The following is a 25,432-nucleotide window of genomic DNA, read 5'->3' on the forward strand; positions in this document are numbered from 1 at the left end:
CTTCTGTCCAGTTTTAGTTTTATAACTCACTATAAGGTTCTCATCAATTTATATAAAATATTTGCATCACTCGAACTTGTACATTAATGATGCGTGTACGCTGTGTGTCCGCGTTGTTCCTTGTTTTGGTCTCTAATAAAAGAAAAGCGAAATTCACTTTTACAATAGCTACCAGTATTACAGAAGATTTAAATTTAGTTCAACATCTTTCGAGACGAGAATTTTATCCTGTTCTTGGCCCTGGAGGAGGTTCGTTCTTGTCCAAGTGATATTCAATTATTTCCCTCGAGAAATACCGCGGAGTTTTTGCTTATCCGCCAGAGCCTGGAATCGAAGGGATGGCTTTCCGATGCTTGGCTGCTTGAATGGCTTGGCCGCCGGCCAGACGTCGCTGCTCTTCCTATTCCTGCTCGCTTTCTTTATCATAGAAGTTCATCGTCTTCTTGTTTAGTCTGGATTTAGTGAAAGAATCTACATTCTCCAATGATAGGACCCCGCTTTCTTACCGTACTCCGATACGTATATCTTTCCCATTGGCGTTTATCTTTTCCTTGAAACGCTTCATTCAGTGTATAGAAACTCACAACAATCAGAGAATCGTCTTCAAACATCACGAAGAATGTAAAGAACGGAAAACGTTGAATGAATCCTCAACATTGAGACGCACGATGATCGAACATCATGATCACACATGTTCGGAAAGTGTCATTCGGATTTAGCACGAGTCGTTTGTTTCATTAAAAGTCTCACAAATTTCCATAATCAGAACCTCATTCTGTCTGCGACGGCTCTGAAGACCAGTTTTTCATCACTTGTGAACTGTGGATCGCCTAACCGTTTTATGGTTTTCAGGTGAGATCTCGTGCATGGAGATAAATTCGCGCTCTCATGCACCTCTTGAGACTGTTATCACCTATCATGGATCTTCTCGTTGTTCTTTTGATCATAAATTTTAAATGTCCTCTAAAGAAATATATTTTGATCTAATAGTTATAGCTCTTATATATAGAACCAAGCTGAAAAATATCAATAATCACGTAATCTTAGCTGAATTAGCCTAATATTTATTTTAATTTTGTTACAACCACTTTCACAGGATTGTTTGCCGCGAATGCCTAATTATTCACTTTTAAGACATTACCCGGCAATGCCACTTTCATGAGCTCAGTTTACTACCAGGAGTTAAGATACAACTGTACTTCATCTTGGGTGTATATAAACTTTTATTTAACAATTTTATTTTGCTGCTGTGTATGAAAATGGCATCCAAGCCTCCTACCTGCCGTGCTACTATATTCCGCGTGACATTCTTCTGAGCGGCAAACATTCCTCGCTCCAGGAGAACGAAATTCTGGAATTGTTTAAGCATTTTCTCTCGTCTCCATACGAGACGCTGACAGCATCACTGAAGCCGAAATGTTTCTAGATAGAGTTTTGTTATATATATTTTAGTTTCTAGGACACAGCATTAGGTCTTGCTGGAACGCGAAACTCGACATTCTTTGTGAAGAGAAAATATATTATGTGTGCATTTCTCACAATGTTTTCCCGTAAAATATGTCGTAGCCGCACTACTTTAGATTCATTCATGGAATATTTCGCATTCTGAAATCCTCAAATATCAACGTTTAACCTCATTAATATTCACCTCCGAGTTTCCTGTTCCGCCATTAAACAAATATTCCCACCAATATCGTCTTTTTTCCTGCGTCGTAAAATATAACGAAATCGTCTCTTTATTTTTAAATACCTTCTTTTTGTCTGCTGGTTTTATCTTTGTTTTCTCCTGCTGTGACCACCCACATATATCGGGCCTTTTTGTGCCGTTAATTACAAGCATTCTCAGTGTTTGCTCTCCCAGCTCGCGCCAGGGAATAGATTCTTTTTGACCGTAGATCCGCCGCTCGAGCCTCTCTCTTTGGCTGCGAAATTTGTGGAGCTCATCGATAAACTTTACTGCCACTAGAATGAACTTCTTCTGTCTCTTTGGACGTTATTAACGAGTGTTCGAAGAGTGCCATTTGTGGCTTGGCTTCATATCCAATTTCTCTTGCTGCTCCAGTGGAATGTCATTTGATCGGCTTTATCTTCTCGAATTCCGCCGTATTTCTTCGAGTTTGTGTTCGCTTGTTTTCATGGGGGAAGATGCTGGAAGATAACCAGTATTCCAGATTTTCCTTTTACTTTTTGATTTTTCATTAAAATTACATTTCTTTGTGAAATCATAGGTGCATTGATTAGTGAAATCAACACGCTGACCAATTAAGAGCTGTTTTACGTTAAGCATAAAGCGCCTTTACCCCAAGCTCTTGAACTTCAATTAATTTCAAGCACGTATCACTTGCGACTCAGTTTTGGTGAATTATCCCATCATCATTTACAGACAAATAGGTTGAATATGTTTTGGAAATCTTCAAGATATCTTCTGGTTCTTCGTGCATCGATTTATTGACAGCATTGCGCTGCCTTCTGCTCCCCACTCGACTCTCTCGTTGGTTTTCTGAAGACCACCATTGATTCCTGGACAAAGACGTCCAAATATATTGGCATCTGTAATAACCGAGCCTTCGGTCTGGCCAATCCTGTCCGCATCGCGCTCTCATATTCCAAGTTGTCTGACTTGTGAGTCTTGGGAGGCTTACTCACGACATCGCGCACTCACACTCCAAGTCGTCTGACTTGTGAGTCTTGGGAGGCTTACTCACGACAAGCTTACTCACGACATCGCGCACTCACACTGCAAGTCGTCTGACTTGTGAGTCTTGGGAGGCTTACTCACGACATCGCACACTCACACTGCAAGTCGTCTGACTTGTGAGTCTTGGGAGGCTTACTCACGGCATCGCGCACCGTTTAATTGTGTATGCGTTTCAGTTGCGATGTGCTTAGGAAATACCGGCCGCCGAAACACTGAATATAAGATGAGCAGTGCTCACCAGTCTTTCCTCAGTTTTATGGTCTAAACGCCACACACAATTTACTTTGGGCACCAATTTGTTACTGCTGCGCTGCATAAATTGTGCGTCGCAGAGTTATTATTCTGATACATGTTGCTTCTAATATCAGTAAGGCATCGATTAGTTTGTATCAGTTCACTGTCACGAAAAACCAACTAATTTTGGCTTAAAACTGCGTGCAAATAAAGTTTTATTACGAGATACGCTTGATGATCTGTATAATGTTCCATCTCAAAATCGTACTAACGATTAGAGAATATGATGATTTAAATTATTAAAGAATGTCTTTGTTAATTTAACGTTTAGAGTAAAAATTCCGCGTTAGTGGGCTATGTTAGTGTGCTTAATTATTTCAAATTTATCGGCATTTTATCAGATGTTTGCTGCAATTCTTTACTTTTGTATATTAGAAACTTATATGTTATGTTGAGCACAGATATGTATATGAAAGAAGTGTTCATACTTTCCATGAAGATCGTCATAAGACCTATTTTACGACCAAAGATCTCTGGAGCATCGCTTCCAAGACGTAAGTGAGACGCTATTGAAACTGAAATTCAGCGGTTCAGTTGCCGCTGAGTCGCCAGTGATCTTCCTAAGCCGCTGAGTCGAGTGTATCGACAGCGGCTCCGAATTGCAGCCTTTATCGCGAGCGCCTTTAGATCTTGAGCTCTTTTCTCGCAAACCTTCAGATCTTTGCAACAGACCTCGAGACTTGGGGATCTCTTGAGTCTCTGTCGTGAAGATGCAACAATCTTGATCACTGCTATTGATTTTAAAAACTTCAAGATCTGTCACTGCTCTCTAGAATTTTTACCGGGAGCTGGAATTTAACTTCTAAAGTCCCGTGTATCTGTCGGCCTCATTTGCCTTGCAATTTGGAGACCTCGTTTTCTTTCTCATTGAAATCAACGAAGCGTTCGAATTAAATGCCTCACCGCTTCTGAATAAGACGGGTTCATGGGACGGGGTTTTTTATTCAATTTAGGGATCTCGGGCGGCTGTGATAAAATATTTGACTTGGGATGTGGACCGCTTTAACGATGGCGAACCTTGGAGACTTCTTCGATCTGAGGAATAGATTAATTATTTTGAGTGCACGATAAATAGAGATTTTGGGCGATTGCTTCACGAAAGCATCTGTAAAAGTCGAGTCAGTAAGCTGACTCTCCAATTTTGTTTCAACGTTAAGCGCACTCCAACATTTTTTTATAAATCGTTTGGGTTTGATCGAATGAATTTTCGGCGGAAAATTATATACGCAGCATTTTATTTCTAATTTTTTAAAATTCATTTATTGTATTTGTTATATGCTCTATTTAATTTAGTAACTATGATTTGTAACTTTGCCATTCCATCGGTTGGGATTTTTCTAACGTAAAAAATGTGTCGGACCTTCGCTTTCTCATTACTCGTTGCCTTCGAAAATTCTGCCCAAGTATGGCCCATAAAATAGATTTACTAGCTCTGGGAAGGCCCAGCTAGGCCGTGGGTCTGCTCTATGGCTGGACACGAGATCATAGACTCATAAATGGCCCCTAAAATCCTAACTCGCTCTAATTTTTTCCTTATGGCTGGTTTTAGGGTCTGATATGTCTGTTTTGAGCTGCCTCTTACGGCAAAGTTTGCTGCCACATTTTGATTTTGTGAAAGGAACTTTTGATTTCATCTCAAATTGACAGTCGCTGGATTGTGATTTTGTAACTCAGTTTCGTACTTGGTTTCATTCTCGAATAAATTTACAGTGAGCGTATTTTCAACTTTTGAAAAATAATGATAGGCGATGGCTTTTCTTATTAAAACCGCTGATCGCTTAAAAAATATCAAAGCTGAAATCCGTTGCATATAGGCTTAACATCGTTTGATATAAACGTCAATATAAATATAATTCGTAGTTACATATTCGTCAAAGTTTGTGTGTGGGCTTGTTTGAAGCCTGGCACTAAAATGTATAGGGACTCTTGTGATGTGTTTCCACGATACTTATAATTTTTGGATATTATCTGGAGCCGTAACGTCGAGCCGTAATTCCTTGAGAAGCGCTGTCGTGGATTGCTGATTGTTGCCACCAATCTGCCCTGAATGGAATGCCTATTGCTTCGTTCGGTAATACCGCCCATCTGCGTGGACAGAATCTACCGTTTGTAGCCGAGTCATAGCATAATTATATTTATGCTATTTATGCATCATACCTCCAACTACTCAAGCGGATATGCCAGGGGGAATTGTCATTGCTCTACTGAACCCTACATCGGACCATCGCCAATAACCCTACCGGTTCTCGAATATCCTCACAAACTCCTTACTTCAACTATAATAAGCCTAGCACACCAGCCGAGAAGCTTTTTAAAACCTGCTTGTTACTACCAGGCCCATATCGAAGTAAACTTCGTCATCATCTGGCCGGGTAGTTAGAAATGCTCTAAACACAATAAGGGTAGGATATTCATGAGGGCCTGTACTTAGATTGAATAAAGATCAGAGAGAAACACGCACTCCATTTCAAGCATTTTGCTCAGCCAGCATAGCAGCGTACCTTGCTGTACTGTTCGACATCGAGCTGTTTTATCAAGAGCATATTTTATGCAGTCTTTAGTTGCTGGCGGCTTGATGGTGAGGTGGATGGATGCTGGACAGTCATGACGCGCTTTTTTTAATTGGAGTAAAACTATCGGATGGGGGCAAATACTGAACGGCACTGGGCGTTCTGGCTGAGGTCTGGTTGGTCTAATTCAATTGATTTGCTTTGTCATTGAGGGTTGTGGGCGATTACGCTGTAGGTCAGAATTATGTCGGAAGCTGCGTTACTGTAGAAAGAAATTACGAAAGTTCATGCAAAGCTTGGCAATGATGGTTTCCTGCAGCCAGTTATTTCCATACGAAAATCGGCTTAGACTTGAGATTTGTGTCTGCGCTCAGGCTATTCACTAATGTGATTTATGGTTTTAGGGCTGTACATTTTTAATGGTAATTATAAAAATTTACATTTTTATTTCTTGTAATTCGAATTTTTGGTAATGCGAAGTAGGACCATCAAGGAAGTAGAAAAATAAAATTTTGCGGATCAAAAATTTTTTTCATATGTAGGAAATTAATTTTGAAACTTTGGACTCAACAGGAACAGAAATGTCATCCTCTGAAAGTGATGCTGTCACACGCCTTTGGTGATATTTTGAAACATCATAAAATAACACTGATCATTGTTAATTTTGCACGCCTTCTAATTCAACGAGCTACCAACACCGAATCTTGCCCGCACACATCACATCTTTGAGATGTTGGTCCACGATGTGAAGTTTTGAATTATTGGCAGATTTAGATTGAAAATAAAATCATCACAGCCATATATACATAACAATAATAAGACATTTGTGTGGCATATGCTTAGGACGTTGAAGACATATGACACCGGAATTGCCAGTCAGCTGATGAAGCAGCATCATTATTGTGCGAGATCACCGATTTCTGGGATTCCGTCGTTGACGTTGATGCATTTCAGTTACAGAGTATTTGCTACCACATTTATGAGGATTGGCCGGCTGAGCACCGACCATATATTAACCTCATTTATTACGGGATAAAGTGAAGTGCTGCTCTTGAAACCCGAGAACTTCTCTATTTACGTCGTTTTCCCCAAGTTCCTAAGTGAGGAGCTATACGCACTTTTCTGAACAGCTTGCAGCGCTTTCTCTTGCAATGCTCTTCTTTCCCCTCACACAAAAATATCAATGAAGAGTCACGTTTTTCTGTCGAGCTTAATCCAATAGCTCCACGATTTATTTCTTCCGGATTTATCCGTTTTAGGGTGGAGTTGGTTACGGCTTCTGCGTTGCAGTTCGATTGAAAAATACGTTATTATGGTAAAATACTCGTTAAGATTTTAAAGATAAAATTTTTGTTTACCTTTCCTCAAAGCTGTTCGTTGTTTACAAGTTTTTGAACGAAAGTAACTTATTCGGAGTTCAAAAAAAGTTCAAGAAGTATTAAGCAAGTTTAAAGTTGGAAATTAGCATTAATTTTAGCCTTAATTAATTGCTTTTGTTGTATTCTTTAGGATTAATCGGTTCTGAAGAGGTCTTCTTTGTATTAGAAGAGTGACAGCTACCTCACCACACCCACTGCATGTCAAGAGGGATTGCGACACTGTATTGGGGAAGAGTTACAGCTACATTACCACACTCACTGCATGTCAAGGTTCACGACACTGTATTGGGGAAGAGTTACAGCTACCTCTAAAACCCACTGCATGTCAAGGTTCACGACACTGTATTGGAGAAGAGTTACAGCTACCTCACCACACCCACTGCATGTCAAGGTTCACGACACTGTATTGGGGAAGAGTCACAGCTACATTACCACACCCACTGCATTTCAAGAAGGATTACGACACTGTATTGGGGAAGAGTTACAGCAACCTCACCACACCCACTGCATGTCAAGGTTCACGACACTGCATTGGGGAAGAGTTACAGCTACCTCATTATAGCCACTGCATGTCAAGAAGGATTACGACACTTCATTGGGGAAGAGTTACAGCTACCTCACTATAGCCACTGCATGTCAAGGTTTACGACACTGCATTAGGGAAGAGTTACAGCTACCTCACATATACTGTAGCCACTGCATGTCAAGAAGGATTACGACACTTCATTGGGGAAGAGTTACAGCTACCTCACTATAGCCACTGCATGTTAAGAAGGATTACGACACTGTATTGGGGAAGAGTTACAGCTACCTCACATATAGCCACTGCATGTCAAGAAGGATTACGACACTGTATTGGGGAAGAGTTACAGCTACCTAACCATACCTCTAGCATGTCGAGCAAGTTTGCATCAAAAATTAGGGGAAAGCGTCAGCCACAAACTTGCTAGATTGGAAGAGCGGTATTCGTTGGTTAGCTTTTGTCGTCTTCGTCTCAAGTGGCGGCTTCCAATCTGCGGCGACGATGGGTCCGAGCTGGCAGCTTTGCATGCGCCTGAATATTTTGGCTGAGTGGAGCTCCAATTTTCGGTCTGCTTTTATGTTCGTGTGACCCGATTCGCTTATTTTAGTTTAATGTCGTCGTCATTCGTCATGAAGCTACTGGAATACAAATGCTCAACTCATGAAATTATTTGACGTACCACTATTTTAATTTCTCGACGTACGGGCTTCTGAGCTGATCAAGTCACGAATATCTGGCCAACTAAACAAACGAATACCTGAAAAGTACGGGTTTTGAATGTCTGAGCTAGGTACTCAACTCAAGAATATTTAAAGAGAGCGACGTTCGGCAGCAGCACTCGACTTTGTGATGAAGCGTCTTGCTTCAAAAACTTTAAATTGCTCTACGCGAAGTCAATTTTGACTGAGACGCTTCTCACGATGCTGCTGTCGAATCACAAATATGCAATTTGTCACTAGCAAAGCCAAGATTTACGTCTTTCGCAATTTGAACTAGCTTCAAAAAATGATGTTAAAACTACACTCGAGGTTTTATTTAAAGTTCATAATTTTCTGAACTTCCGAAAAGCTCTCCTTAAATCCAAAGATGTATTCTTGACTAGAAAGAGACACTTTGTTTTTGTGACTGTTATAAAACATTTGCATGAGTCTCAATGTCCGGTTTGAGTCATTTTGGTTCATTGCAAACTTCCGACCGCACCCTTGATACATAGCCCATTCTCTCTGCCCTTTTCCTTCGAGCTTGCTGCTTTCTTGCCTCTTGACTGATGAACTTCAGAATTTAGAGTTGGTACTTCCAAAAGTTACGTCGACTCGACAAAACTTCGCAAGTCGAAAAAGGTCTCATAATCTACTCACGGTCGTGCAGTGAAGGCGACCATCGCGTCCTTTGCCCCAGACCGTTTCTGGGCATATATAACCACCCTGTGAATTTAAAAGATTCTCTATGGTAAGAATTGAAGTATGCCTTCTTCCCGCGATTAACTCGCTGACGCCCTGTTAACTATGCATTTTAAAACTTCAAACGAAAACTTTTTATAACATGTTCTTATTAATGCTTAACATGCCAGGGTGGCCCAGTGGTTACAGTTCAGAGTACCAAGATTGTCGCAAAAAGGTGCTTGTTCGATCCCAGCTCTGTGCGCCAGTTTCTGGTCAGAATCGGCAAGCAGGCCGTGCGGATAAGGAGAGCAAAATTGAAGCAGTGAGTTGCGCGTTCGAGACCGCAACGAGCTGTGAATATTCTGCGATGTTAAGAATCGGCTACAGGCCTACGGCCTAATAAACGCTGAAACCGCTATAATCTATTATGTGAGTACTCACCTAGACGAGTCCTGCGATTGATTAGACACTTGCGAATCCTATAGTACGATTTACAAAAAAGCGTCGTAGCTTCACGATATTCGGTTCTCAATCCAGACAAGTCCAGTATTATGATTTGTTACAATTCTAAAGCCAAAAAGTGACTAGTAAATTGACCAAGTGTCCCTAGAAAACGTTCCGGAAACCGGTTCCATCCTTATTTCACAAACGACAGGAATACAAGTTTAATTCAATGGAACAACACTATTTACATGGAAGTAATTAAAATCAAGATAATCGGGTGAAGTAACATACCAACGGTCAACGAGTTTACGCGTACAAGAACTACTAGCATCACTCAAGCAAGGTATGAAGAATATACAACGATTCTAAAACCTCTAAATCTGAAGCACCAAGAGGTGGAGTCATAAATCATGAAACGGCTCTAAGAGACATATAAGAAGGATTTCCCAGCGGATAGTCAAAATTAAGTGAATAGATAGTGGCGCTAATAGTATTTCTGCATTTAATTAATACAGCTAATTGTAATAATTAAGATGCTCATATAATGTGACTCACGATTATACATGCATAATGTAATCCGGTCATGCATTAACATGATATCATCGTAGTTTAATTTTTAAAACCATTCGCTTTTCAACATTAAAACAACTATAAAATGTAACGTCAAGACGACGTTGCAAGAATGATGTTTGTCTGGTCAGCGAAATGTTTTCTATTATACAGGGTGGTGATTCACGGAAACTTGCTGTTTAGTATTTCGCGCAAAGCAGCCAGATGTTGTATAAAAGAGCGGAGCGTATTTCAAATGAAAGGCTAGGTCATGAAGTTTCATGTCCCGCCTAGCTGGTGTTATTGGAGAGATAACAATCCGCGTGAACTCCATCAACGGCCACATCATTGTGAACTCTTAACTGTGTGGTGGGCGGCGTCAAAAGTCGGCTTAATTGATCCTTATTCTTTAGAGGAAAACGAACGCGCAGTAGCGGTGAATGCAGCTCGGTACACGAAAAAGTTTAATGCTTTTTTGCCAAAACTGGCTGAAATGAATGCCATGGATGTCTGGTTTCAACAGGATGGAGCCACTTTCCACACAGCGCGATGTTCGAGGGATCTTCAGAGATAACATTTTGCAGGGCGCCTCATCTTCTTGAGAGGTGACTTTTTTTGGCCGGCCCTATCCCCCGATTTGTCTCCGTGTGATTGTCTTTATGGGGTTTAATCAATTGTTTACAATGACTGTCCCAGAATCCTGCCTCATTTGAATAACATCAACATACGCCAAGCCATCGCCAACATACCCGTCAATATGCTTCAGCGAGTTGAACGGAACTTCTAAAATCGATTAACTGAATACATTCACAATACAGGCCGTCATTTATCCGATGGCATCTTGAAAACTAAATAATACGAAAATTCACGCAATGTCTTTTTCAACAAAATCTATATTTTAATGATATAATTACTGGGTTTTTTCTTATTGAGCTTTCAAATCGGGTGATTTCCGCGAATCACCCTGTAATACGAAATGTTATCGAATAACTTGGTATTTTCTTTGTTTTTGCAAATCATAATTAATTTGCGGTATAAACACATAAATTACATAAATAATTTGTTGATGCCAATCACCGGCCGATTGCAATTAGGCTACAATTAATGATGGGAGACGTATGTAGCGAAATATTGTGTTAGGATACGAGTATTTAACTGTGCATTCTACATTAAAAAACTTTAGCGATTAGCAATCTGTATTTATTGAACCACAGAACGAAGTTGTCCATCCAGGACTGTTGGACTTTATCACTATTGGAGCGAAAGCCAATTTTTTTAAGATCACAAAACTCAAGGCAACGATAACGCTACATTAATTTTTTTTCTATCTAACTTCTTATGAGTGATCATGTTAATATTGTGTGTTGTTATTTCTCGCAAAGTTTGCGTTAAGTCTGCATCGAGATGGTCTTCTCCATTCCTTGGCAGTCATCGCAGCTTCAAATGAGTTTGTTCTGCATAATTCGGGCAGATTTCCTGGGTAGATTTAGGCTCATTTCTCAATGTACATTTGCATTATAATAGCAGCTGCCATTGACGGTCAATTGAACTCTTGCTTGCATTCCATTTCCTGCCTCAAACTCGCTACTGCAAATTTTGACTTTACCTCTTATCAATTCTGAAGATGACTGCGTTTTCCAGCTTAATCCCTGTTAATGAAACTACAAAATTTTCTACGATAGCACCAATCGTAAAATATGTTAACTCTGGGATAAAATAGCGCTTCCAGGCGTCGTCGTTCTTACTGATTATAGATTACTAGCATATAATAAATAAACATTTGCTAAAGATGTAAAATTATGTATTGTTGTTAAGATTTCTAGTTGTAAGTTGTGTTCAATTGCACACTCATTCAGAATCGTTTTGGAAATTTTTATTTGGAGAACAAAGCCTGTATACGTGACTGTTCACAATATTTTTCCATCTTTGAGCCACTTTTTTAGTCATCGTTTACGCTACCCGTGCTTGACATTGGATCTTAGAAGACTTGGCATACGTAGTTGCCCCCAGAGGGTTCATCTAGAACCTTGTTCTGTTGAGTCATCCTCCTCACGCCGCATTCCCTTTGACGGCTCGCGAAGAGTTCTTTGTGCGCCCGCCTGTGAAGGACTTGTCAGTCACGCTGTGCTCAAAGTCGCCTAAGCCTTTATTCAACGGTTCTTGTCTTGTCAACTGATGGGAGCACCAGAAATTCAACATACGTCTTCATGAAGCACCGAATCTCATTACGTGGACCGCCAGAAATAAATATCATGACAATGCCTCAGTATTTGTTTAATATATATTTTACGAATGATTCATACGAATTTATTACGTGAATTATTATTTTTTTATACCGCATCAAATTGTTCACATAGACCTAATTTACCGTATTTGACCCATTTTCTCAGCGAAAAATTATCCCTACACACAATTTTGCAATATATGAGCTCCACTGTTTAAATGGGCTACGTTTCATAATGAATATACTGTCATTTGTTTAATTCATATTTTGTGGATTCTTTTACAGCATTTTAGTCACAAACCTACCAATGAAAATTTTGAAAACTGCATTCACCCGCCGCCACCACCTCCCGCGCCCAGCGACTCAACAGAACTGAGAGGTGAACTACCCGCTAGCGCCAGCTCCCCGCCATCTCATGTTGCCAGTGCGCCAGGAACTGTGAGCGCGGAAGGAAGTCAAGTGTCATCGGTTAGAGCTCTGATGTGCATGATGTTTGTTTATTTGTTCATTATAAACTGTTCGTAGAGTTAATTATACACTGGGCCTAACATATGACAAGCCTGCATAATCTTAACTAATTAGGTATAGCATTGTGTTTTCGGTAAACAATTAGAAGTTTTTGGTTCAGCGCAATTCGTATTGTAGTCATTAGTCAAAAAATAATACCGTTATTTTACTAACATTCGTAAAAAATTGTTGGATTTTAACAATAATTTGCAACAATAAACAGAAAACTGACGTAGTCTATGAATGGAAATACTGGCATGTTTTCTTTTTAATTATTGTTTTTAGATTGTTCAATTAACTCCTCTTTTCAAGTTCTTGATCCCGTGTCACGTGTTCTAGATCATATTTGTTGCTCCAGTAACGTGATGCGATCTTTTATATACCATCCACGATCTCAGATCGCCACCGGTAATGAGTACCTACATAATAGATATAGTATACGCATGTCACATGATATTTTATTCAAGTTTTCATGAAATTGGAACTTTGAACTTTTAGCTGAGTGTTTACTTTTGTGTAGATTTAGTTACTAGTCTTACCAAAACAGTCTTATTATTAATAATGTAATTATCCAAATGTCCGTGCATTATTTAAATTGTTCTATTTGTTGTTATCGTGTTTTAAATATCAGTCATATAAATTTAAGAAAATAATCTCAATTCCCTGCGTAGCTGTTCTTTTTTTGCGTAGCTTTCGGTCAATTTTTGCAGCAAATTTTAAGAGGATATTTTTGAAAGCGAAATGTGTTGTTTTAAATTTTAAGATTCTAAGCTCAATATTTAACTTCCCATCGTTTGGCAATGTACATTTGCAGTAACTTCTCACATTTTCGATTGTTCGCCCCCAACTATTCGGGCTCGCAAAAAGCTGTGAAATTAATACAGCAAGCCAGAGCTGGGCTGTGGCTCATGAGCCCACAGCGCTCGCTCGGGAACTTCTAACATAAATTGTCAATAGTTTCTTCTGTTTGCCAATAATGGACTTGGACAGAATTTTTAACATTCGTCAAACAACTTAAAATAGTAATAGTAGTAGTAAATAGTCAAAATAGTAAATAATCAAAACAGCAATAGAGAATTTCTGCTATTTCTAGAGAATAAAACCTTGTATATTTTAGCTGTCGTTGCTCCGCAATAAGTTAAATTGAATCATAATTCTCTGATATGCAATTATTTTCTGCCAAAGGCGCGCACTCCGCTTCAATTACTGACTCCAACTGGATTCAATAAACGCTTCCATGCATGTGTCATGATGTGAAATTTCACGCCGGTGATGCGCTTTTCACTCATTATCGAAACGTATTTAAATCAATGATATAATTTCTGGGATGAAACTTGTTGGCAGAAAAATTATCTTCTGCAAAAAGTACAATCCGACTTCAAATTCATGGAAAGGCTGCAAGTAAAAAGTTGAATAAAACTAAATCGCAAAGATGCGCTGGAAAAAGTTCACAACTGAATTACTACGTATTTTTAAATGTTTAATATCGAAGTGAAAGAGTTTTCCGTGAAGACAAAACAAATCCTTTTTCAAGAGTCCTTAATTTACCTCTTATTTTTTTGAGTCCTTCAACTCAAAATTGAAAACTCAAGCAACAAGAATAATAAAGATATATTTGCACTGGTAACAAATTATATTAAGGTCAGAGGCCGGCAGGTGGTGGCTTAGCAGCAGCTGCAGCTCAAGCAATCACCGCCCTCGACAAATTATAAAATGGAAGTAAACTTTCCTTAGAGGCTCGAAATGAACTTACTGGACCGCGATGGCCCTCGAGCGCTGAGACCCTTGCTCCTGCAGAGCTAATGAACACTGCAGCAAAATACCGCGGCCTGCACTACGAGTTGCCTTGCGGCTGAAGGACCTGAAATTATCTCTCAGATTCACAAATTATTTTAAAATAATTGAAGATAAATTGTAATTTTTTTGTCGGTAGGAACGAATTAATTAATCGACCAAATATCTTTCATTATAATAATGTTAAATGTGCATTAAAAGCAGCTAATAATGACCATCGTCGAATCAGTACGATCGTGGATTGTTGATGATACAATTTTCACTTTCTGATATTGTTTTCGCGTAGAATCTGACGCGGCTTAGTTTTTTTTACCACTTTTTTCACTTTTAAGCAGTGTTGCAAGATACCTGTCTCTCAATATCTACCGAACACAAGGCATGATTTTGCCTAACTTTGTCATGCCTCAATTTTTTAATCTCGTGTGTGAAGCAGTGGTTCAGCAACTCAGGACACTCAATATTGAAATCTAAGATTATCGGTTACAACAGCCACATTTTCGTTTCTAATTGTAAAAATTTTGAACGGCTTCAAATGAGGATAATGATTTTGATGGAAAGATGACATTCAGGTGACAAAGTTTTCATTCCAATGGCTGGATGTGGAACAGAATATTAATTCTAGCAGACAGAGATGACGATGACCGTCTATCTGAAACGTGACAATTTTCTACATTTTTTCCGCGTGTTTGATGAATTAGGAGCTCATCTGCTCGCCTCCTTTGTCTCCTAATAAAATTCAGGCAGGCTTTTGTCCTCCTTTTGCTTTCTCTCATTTGAATATGTGACGAGTTGCGCTCGCATGAATCTGTAACGAGGTGCCGTATTATCAAGCACCTATAGCTGACATGACGGTCTACCATCGACATAAGTCGTAACATGTGAACATCTGATGATAAGAATTCATGTGAAAAGTTGAATTTAATGGCAAATATTCGTGAAGCTTGTTGACTAGCTTTACATCGGTTGTGCGTGTTAAAATTGAGCGGGAGGCTTAAATTGAAAAATGAAAATTTACGTCGTGATTTTCCTACTTTTTAAGCCAATGCCGCAGCGAATAAAAAACAGCACTAGAATAAGCTCACTATGTCGAAACATAGACGATTTGGACTGCTATAGCTAACCAGGTTTTACATGAAATGCTCAGGTCTCAAGTGAACTTAGACAAAGCCATTGATATTCATTTTATATGGAATAAATTTATTCAAATATTGCGAAGGAGAAGCGGGAAGAATCTTTCTATCGTTATTTCTCCCCTGCTGTCCTTAGAGATCTGACAAATTACATTCAATAATCGGGAGGGGAGGGAGCATACTAACTGAGCGGCAATGTTACAGAGAACGATAACTGTAAAATTAAAATCATTAAGGTCGTGCTGTTGAATGTATTCAAATCATTAGTCTATGTTTGGCTGCTGAAGGGAATTCGATTTTACAGGCATTTTAAGCTAGAGCAACGGTATCTATCTGAGGCTTATAAACAGAGAGCGTCGCATACATTCAACGCCAATCATTTCATTGAGTTGGTGGATGTATGCAATGTTATCTCAACAGTTTTGTGAACATCATGAGTCTCTGAACCAATCATCACTCGTGCACATAGCTAAACTTGCCAATCGCTGAGTTATTAATTCCCATGTACGAAATTGCCGATCATCTAAAATAATTTTCAAATATTTGCTGCCGGAAAGTGAAAAAAATTGGCAAATGCGTCTGATTTTTCTCTTAAAACCCATCAAGATGTCTTATAACATCAACCCATTAGGATGCGTTATGTCATCAACCCATCAGGATGTTTTATGTCATCAACCCATCAGGATGTCTTGTCATCAACCCATCAGGATGTCTTGTCATCAACCCGTCAGGATGTCTTGTGATCAACCCGTCAGGATGTCTTATGTCATCAACCCATCAGGATGTCTTATGTCATCAACCCATCAGGATGTTTTATGTCATCAACCCATCAGGATGTCTTGTCATCAACCCGTCAGGATGTTTTATGTCATCAACCCATCGCAGGATGTCTTGTCATCAACCCATCAGGATGTCTTATGTCATCAACCCATCAGGATGTCTTATAGTCACCAACCCATCAGGATGTCATGTCATCAACCCGTCTGGATGTCTTGTCATCAACCCGTCAGGATGTCTTATGTCATCAACCCATCAGGATGTTTTATGTCATCAGCCCATCAGGATGTCTTGTCATCAACCCATCAGGATGTTTTGTCATCAACCCATCAGGATGTCTTTTGTCATTAACCCATCTGGATTTCTTATGTCACCAAGCCATCAGGATGCCTTATGGCATAAACCCATCGGGATGTTGTATGTCATCAATCCATCAGGATGTCTTGTGATATATAGAGAGGGAAATCATTCCTAAAAATCTTGCTCAGGTGTAGAGAAGATTTATTTTTTTGAGTTGAACGTGATTCGCACCAATGAGACCAATTCTTTTCATTTCAAACAATTATTTCTCAAGTATGATGAACGTGTGGAGTTTCGACATTGTCTGAAGTCCTCAGAATCGTAGATTATCGAGAATACCACAGACGGTAGTTCCGTTCATAATCATACCAGAAAATATACTTACAATTTTAGTTGCCTTAAACAATACTCAGGTTGAAGATATGGTTATAGTTGTGTCAATAACAGCAGACGTCATGACAGCCGACGATTTTTCTGTAATTGAAACGGGAACTTAGTGGAATTGTTTTGGATTGTATATGAGATCTAAAGTCTGGCTGGTGTTGAAATACCGACCTTGACAGATTTTAACGACCTGTTACTCCTATGAGGTGAAACTCGTTGATATTTTTTTTTAATTGCCATTCTTACAACACGACTCTTTAACTTCACTTTTTGTTGTTTGTTTGTCTGTCTGTCTGCCACAAATTTTATAATCGATATTAAACACACTTCTACCTCTCCAATCGATCTGAAATTTTGCTCACTTACGTAAAGTCGGAGACAATGCATGAATCAATTGACAGAATAAATAATTTTAACACTAAACATTTTTTCTCAATCTTAAAAAAAATTAAAAATAATTTTGTCTGCTACAAATTTTATAATCATATTTGACACACTTCTACCTGTCCAATCGATCTGAAATTTTGCACACTTTCATAAAGTTAGAGACAATGCATGAATCAGTTGACAGAATAAATAATTTTGAAAATTTAAAATATTTTTATGTATTAAAAAGTTGAAAATTAATTTTTTAATATATAAAAATAAAATTAGAAATTTATTGTACATGTGTAACATCAAAGAGACTGCATTCTTCAGAAGCGTTGTCTTTAAAAAGTAATTTTTAAACGCATATTATTATGTTCTCTTGGGTGACGATGCTCGAATTGAAAAGACTCATTCAGGTTGGTATGAACTATGAACGTTATACTTTAGATAATCATTATTTCATTGACTAACTTAACTCAAAATTGCGTTAGGTAAACAACATTGTGTTAAGTGCCAATTTTGTATAACTTTTTGCATTTACTTTTAGGATCGATTTTAGATGTTCGAATGTAGTGTTGTTCGGACGAATTACAGACTATTTCCTTTTCTTCAATTGTCCTCTGGAGAGCCATTCTTCCTTGCGTGAGAGAATTGTTGCTCTGCAATCGACCTTAATTCGTCTGAGTGTTGTTTGTGTTGTCCCAATTTCAGGATACGTAATTCCAACTCCTTCTTCTAGATTCAGTACTAAATTGCCTACAAGAGGTGTTGTTTTCTGCAGCTTGCACTTAAAGCGCATTGCTGTGAAATCTCGATAAAATTACCTCAGATATTTTTCTTTACTTTTCTCCGAACGCGGCTGTTAAATTTTATACGATTTTGGAAATTCATTAGCGGGTTACCGTCACTTGAGATCTTATCGTAGATAATAACTGTTTTTTTTTAAACAATCCGTGCAATATAGCCTCAGTCGTAGCTTCATTCTGCTACCGCCTACTACATACACCATGTCATTGAAGCGCTTTCGCCCCTTCTCATTAACGTATTGTAGCACCTGAATAAGCTCATTCTCGAGTCAAAATGACGTCTTTGTAATCACAGGAAAACGAACCTCGAGGATCCATGCAGCCTGATTAACGTCCAGTTGTGAGCGTGTGCACATGTCCTTAAATAGAACATTTTTGCCAACTACGTGTCGTGGGGGCCGCCACTGGGCTTGTTGAGAGCTTCATTGTCCAACTGATGAACTCGTATCCCTCACGCGGAACTAATCTGACTCTCTATTCCATGTATTAATGTCACTAGATTGCTTAAATCACAAGTTCACTAAAAATTTAAAAGCGAAAAAAACTCCACAAAAATTCACCATATCTCAATTTAAAACGTTACGGATTCCAGCTCCATCGTCAGTTCGAAAACACTAGGACACAAACACAATCAGAAGTTAATACAGTCGAAATTTAAAAGAAAAATATACAGAAGTTAAAACCTAAATTTACAAACAAAAGACAGAGTAATGAAGTAAAAACCCATCTCTTCCCAATTTCTAGTGGATATGAGCTAAAGGCTACATTTAAAGTAGTTTTTTTCGCTTTTTAGTTTTTATAGTCTAATCCATGTTTTTTTGTTACACACTAACAAAAATGCATGTACCCTGCAGTTGCTGTGGTGCTTGGGTTTTTTATCAACAATTTTCAAGGTTCGTGGATTCTCTTATGACTTCAAGTGTTTTGTCACTTGTTTCTGTTCTAAGATCTAAGATTAGTTATTTTAGATCCGAGAATACGGATCACTACGTATGAACGATATTGGAAGTCATACGAACGGCACTTCCTCTTGATCGAATTGCTTGCTTCGCCGTTGGGTTGAAGTGAACACCAATTAAAATGGAGAGCCGTTAATTGTATACAATCTAACTGCGCCAGTCAAGCATTTCGTAAACTGGATACAAGAAGTGAGCTCTTCGGAACTTCAGAATCCATATCCTTGAGAAATAGCACGTGTCACTCGAACTCGGATGGCCATAATTGAAAGGCTCCAGATTTCGAATTTTCAAAATATTTTATAAGCTCGAAGGTGATATATTTAAAACTAGTGTTGCGTTTGTATACAATTTGCATCGCTCAATTGGCCTCGGATGTAGGAGGACCATTGGGTTTCAATGATATCGTTTGCATAGAAATTTGAAATATGTTTACGTACAAATTATATGTTGGGTAATTTATCATCAAATCATAACATATCAATCATATTCATTTCAACGATGTAAAGTCTTGGTGGCGTTATCGTTCCTCAATGTTTAAAACTTAACCGAACTGGAACTTGAGGCTCTCGATTTTAAAGTTGTAACTGATTGAAATCTGTGATACAATTATTCTATTTGCATGCGTAAGATATTAAATTTATTGAGATGATTAACGAAACGTTTTATTCACGGACACATGACAACGACCGGGCTCGGCAGAATAGGCCACCACTTCGCCATGCTAGGTCATGGCGACAAGATGTATTATACGCTGCGCTTTAATCGTTGATATAAACTGAGCTTCATTAGTACAAACTTAACGTCTGTCTTCACTCACACGTCGCAGGAGCTGCGCTGGTCTTTATCATGTCGTTCAATGTCGTCGACATCCGATTGCTCACTATAGTAATAGTCCTCTTGCTTGTCTTCACTATAGTAATGTTCTGTGCTTGGCGCTATGACTCCTTGTATCATCAATCTTGTAGTTCATTTCAAAGTTTTCTTGCGTAGAATTACACGTGTCACAGTTAATCACGGTTGATGTATTGGAGCTATGAGTGCTACGTTCACATGGGACTTGACCAGCTGTCTTGAAAAAATATTATGAGGCTATGTTCTAAACATAGAACGAATCGCGCCTTGACAATTTCTACAAAAAAGTGTGTTTTAAAATTCTTTAAATATTCTAACCGCGCTAAAGATTAATCAAACTGTAAAATTTTGTAAAGGCATTCAAGAAAAAAAATTAACCTTTTTTTCTTAAAAATTTGTCCACCATTCTGTTTTAATTTTATAATCTTATAGAATATATATTTTCTCTATGTTAAGGCCAAAAATTTAGATTGGTTCGTTTGTTGGAGATTCAATGTCTTTATTATAGCTCAGATGTGGGATACATTTAAATATAAAGCGCATCAGACATCCGCCTGCCAACAACTGCCAAATCTTTAAACCTGCAGTCCCGCTAATCGCTGACGTGGATAAAGAGAATCGTAACATTTCTCGAGAATTCTGCCGCAACTCGGAAGCTCGCATTCATCAGGTTGACTATACTCTCTTTAATTCCTGCCTAAAATTTGACAGTCTAGGTAATTTTTGGCCGCGATTATGCAAACCAGTTACGCTGGACTCGTCGACACCTTTCACTTACCGCGGCCAAAAGAGAAGTCTTGTATTTGCATGCATAATTATTCCAATTGCTAGCTTGATGAGAAGTCGTATGGGAAGTCCTGGATGCCAGGTTCAGAGTGCCATTTTCTTAAGAAATGGAAAACATTTTCCAGAAAATTTCTCATTTGAATTAGTTTCCTGCTTCTGCGGCGTAGAATGTCTGTGAGGTTCCTTATAAGATAGTTTCTTAATTAAGTGCGCTAATTGCAAACTAAATTATAATATTGAAGGCGTCTTCATAATTGCTCTGCAGGTTTTTTGAAGGAAGAAATTGATGGAAATGCTTAGCGAAACGTTGTATTTATTGACCAATTTAATTGAAAATATAATTCAGAAAAAAGATAATTACAACAAAACAAAGAGTGTTAACCCTTTGTCTACTGACAGAGACTAGTCACCAGGCCTAAGCATTGACAACGGATAATGTATACTAATACACAGACAATTGGCTAACGCCTCCTGAATGAAAAAGACACTAGACAAACTACTCAGTATGATACAAGTCTAAACTACAAGTTTCTGCTATGATAGGTCAAAGTCAATCTTTCCGTCAACATCCAATCAGTTAGACAAGTAAGCGTGTCAATCTTAGACTTGAGACCTGTATTTATTCCGTATAACAAGTTTCACCTACAACGATAATGTGAGGCGAGATTACATTTCCTTCATGGGATTAAATTTACTTGGCCTTCAGACAGCACCGTTGCATCGTCGGCCTTAAACTGGCAGCCAATGACCGTCCGTGATTTAGCACATAACCTTATCTTAAACATCCCAGCCCCGCTACACACAAAGCTTCAAATTTCCGGTTAGGAGTTAAGACGCTCCTGCTGATTTTTCTTCTTCGACTTATGTTACGGCAAAGTATAACCGTGGCGATTGAAATTCAATCGCGGTGCCTCGAAGTTTTCTTTAGAATTACGTGCTGGAGTTGATATCATGAATTGATGAGTATCCGGTAAATCTTGTTGGTAAATATAATCCTCGTTTAATAAAGACGTCATGACCGAGCCGCGGAACTTGACTTGCAATCGCGAAATGTACTCATTTTATTGTCCATAGTTTGTTCTAAAGTCCACATCAGGCGTCAGTCTGCGTTCTGTTGATTATTGTATTTATTTTAATGTTTTTGTTGTTGGCCACTAATTAAATAATCATCACTTTTTCATCTCATAGATTAGGCAGTTAAATTAGGAAATAGGCTGTCGGCTCTATGCTGGATTCAGATGGCTGATAAAAGTTGTGTCCAGATGCATTTTCTGTTGGATGGTGCCAATTGTATCCACTAAAACAATCCTCTGCAATTCCTCATCTCTCAAAAAGTAAATTTTTTAGACCGTGAACAGTTTATTTGTAATTCCTTTCTCAATATGTTTATTCCCTCTCTATTTGTTGCAGTGGATGTCTATTCCTCCTGCATAAAATTGAGACTTTATTTATAGGATTCTCGACGGGATAACTGCCGTGCCCTGGGACATCGATTTACCATTTAGAGCACTCGACCGCTATCGACTTCTTCTTTTAATACTAGCGCTTTTTTAAATCTAGTCGTTCCTGAATGCTGAGATTTGCAGCGCTCGCAGCTTCCTTCGTCCAACGTTTGGTGAACCGTTTAAGCGAACATGAAAAAATCATTCATTGACTATCATTCCTCCTTCGCGTCGGGGAATGTTCCTTCCCTATTCCCTGTTCTTTCAATAGTTAACATTCCACCCATCCATAAAATATGTATGAAGCTAAATTCTACGTAGTAGAATTTACGAATTCTAATTTACGTATTCTAATAGAATTTACGTATTCTAATAGAATATGAATTCTAATTTGTTTGTCATCATTCACTCTCCGATTACCCTGTATTGCTGCTCCTCATGTCGTTTCGTGCGCCCATCTCACCTTGGCATGACACCTTGACCCTGACGAGAATATGTGTTAACGGTGATTCGGTTTCCCTACAAACGGTCGTGTGTCATCATATTTATGTCGGAAATTACCCCCATTTGCCACCACCAAACGCATCCCGAAGCCGTCATGGCCATCTTTGTCAAGATTGCGTCCTTTCTGGAGGAAGAATTTGCTATGTCCATCGCCGCAAAAGCGAGCAAATTTGTCCACACGTTACGATGTTTTTCCTTACAGAAATTCAATGCAGTTTAGTAGTAACCAAAAAAAAAAAAAAACAAAGCTTCCACGTGCCTAATGGTATCTTTGGTCTGTCAAATTGACGGAAAATATATGAGTTTTTATAATTTTAAGTCCTTCTTTCTTGGTTTTATCATGGTTCTTGTTTGATAACCATCAATGTTTGACGACAAACTCAATCAAACCATATATCAACAACATAATCATACAAATTCCTTTTCTTTATATTGACTGGCTTTTTTATTCGTATTCTGTAGCCTTGTATTATATTCCCTCCGCCCGCTCATAAATTATTGATTAGGCGAGGGTTAAGAATAAACACGTCCTGAAGGTAGGTTTAAATTGGTCGTCGCCAAGGTCAAAAGTTGCTATACTGTAGACGGAGGCACAATGGAAAAACGTCGTTAGCTTGTAAGTACTCTATATTTCAGATTCGAGAGATGATCGTCGTATGTTTTGTGATGGTCGTAGCTTTGTTTTTTTGCCAGAAAAAAAAAAAAACAAAGTGATGGTCGTAGCTTTGTTTTGGCAAAAAAGTTTCATCTTTCTCCTGTACCTACAATTTCGTCATCATTTTCAAAAATCTCGCTACCGAAAATGAATTTGCATCTAAGTAGAATATACAACAGCAATCTTTCCTGAACCGACTATTGCCTTTCAGCTTCAGTATTTAACCTTCTTCTTCCACCTCAAAAATAATTCAAATTTTAATTCAGGATCTTGGAATTATGCCAATTACTTGTATTAAATGTACTTGTCGTGGCTGATGCATTGCAGAAATATCAGTTTAATGGCTTATTTTTCTCAAAATTAAATCATCGGTTTGTTGTATTTTCCTGCGGATATCGGGAATCCAGGATTTAGGTTCTTTCTCATCTGTATGTTGGTACAGATCTGTAGGCACAATATTTGTAGAGTATTGTGTAGACACAATATTTTGAATTTCTACACAATTGAAGTAGTACACAATATTTAATTGCACTCCATATTTTTGATGCGGTTTAGTCGCCACGATTGTAAATGTACTCACGATTGTTAAACTTTAACGCTTCTCTTTACTTTTACTTTTAACAAAAATTTAAATCCTATTCACTTATATCTAAGCCTAGCGCGAGCACTCATGAGCGTGAATACGTATGTCAGGTTAATATCGCTCATGATCATAGAAACTCGTATTTTCACATAATATTCTACGATGCTCTCGTATTATTATCAGCAATATCTTTTATATTGTTACTTGTTGAGAAACCGTTCTCAATTTTCCGAGTGAATGAACAAAATCGTTCTGTTAACAACCGTTTATTTGACGGACCCTAGACAACAGAATCTCGGGAAGCATCATCTCGCTTTCTCTGCACCGAATCAAATCATGCAAGCGTGACTCCTGAAGGCGCTTAACATGTCAAGTCCAGGTCGTCACTCGCGAGATATTTTGCCGCATGCTAACGTGTGACGCGGGGGAGACAGAATCTTATTTGCTGCGATGCAGACGAGAGGTTACGCGCTCCGGTCTTTCGCCGCGTCCAGCGATGCGCATAATCGACTGATGTTCCGCTCCGGTGCTCCCTTCTGTTGGCAATGTGTGCACTGCATGGTTATTGCGATGCAATACGTTCGCCCTGGATTACTTGTGTGTTGATAATTCATTTACCGTAAACTAATAGCGTGCCTCTAAGCCCAGAATCACTGGTCTTCTGGATCGTGTTCTAGTTGTCAGACACGCGAGTGTAGTGAGCCTCTGATAAATGAACGTCTGTTTGTTTGCATTTACGTATGCATGGCGCGTAGCATTCGAGATTAGTATAGCAAATTCGCTTTGATTGAGATCTACCATTTTTAAAGCGAATATTTTGATATAATTGCCAGACTGGGCGCGTGTGAAGTTGTTTGTTTATGAGCGCCACTGCACGAGTATATATTGCAGATAACTTGTCGGAATTTGTTTGATGGCGATCTACACTCGAAGAATGAGTGAGACTTTGATCAAATTGCTATTCAATTTTTGCGTTTGTTTGAGTCATCCTGAACCAGCTTACCTAACGAAAAGGCATTTCAGTGCTACGTTCGCTCGCTGCTCGTGCTGTTGGTAAGAAAAGAACGTTCATACTTGGAAAATATGAGCCATTTAATTGCTCTGATTGCGATTAGTTTTATCTTTTACCGCACGCATATCCTATGTATTTTCATTTTATGAACTAATGAGTTCTCTCCTAACATTAATTAGGTATTACAATTCTTCATTTGTCATTTATTTGACCTCCTGTTTACCTTAATAACAACGTAAGTTAAAAATATCAGATAAAACCATACTTCATTTTCGCTCTAACGAAAATATACCCCGGCAAAATCTATATCCGGGTCAGCACGCTCTCGATGAGTAATTCGGCAGTTACGAACAAAGGAAATGAATGCTGCCCTTGTTACGCACGAGAACAAAGCGCTCCTCTAATAGAATCCGTCCACGTCTTGATAATTTCTGAGGCAAAACACACAATCGTCCGTTTAATTAGGGCAAGAAAATATGTCGGCGTACAGCACCATTGTGGACGATTCTCCAGCGCTTCTAGTTGGAAGCACAAGGAGAAAATTGTATTTATTTTACACACAGGAAGGT

At 38.7% G+C, this 25,432-nt stretch overlaps 1 protein-coding gene across 2 annotated transcripts in view; it reads left to right on the forward strand.

Annotated features, from left to right (window-relative positions):
- Positions 1 to 25,432, forward strand: part of LOC108672806 (protein quick-to-court) — a 96,564-nt gene that overhangs the window by 56,310 nt on the left and 14,822 nt on the right. Inside the window, exon 4 of one of the 2 annotated variants that reach the window (XM_018160553.1) lies at positions 12,289 to 12,471. The exons of the other annotated variant lie outside the window; for it this stretch is intronic. Coding sequence (XP_018016042.1) covers positions 12,289 to 12,471 — 183 coding nt within the window. The remainder of the gene's footprint in view (positions 1 to 12,288; positions 12,472 to 25,432) is intronic. 2 annotated transcript variants of the gene reach the window in all.

Source organism: Hyalella azteca, unplaced genomic scaffold (genome assembly GCF_000764305.2).
Source record: "Hyalella azteca isolate HAZT.00-mixed unplaced genomic scaffold, Hazt_2.0.2 contig6976, whole genome shotgun sequence".
In the NCBI taxonomy this organism is placed as follows: domain Eukaryota; kingdom Metazoa; phylum Arthropoda; class Malacostraca; order Amphipoda; family Hyalellidae; genus Hyalella; species Hyalella azteca.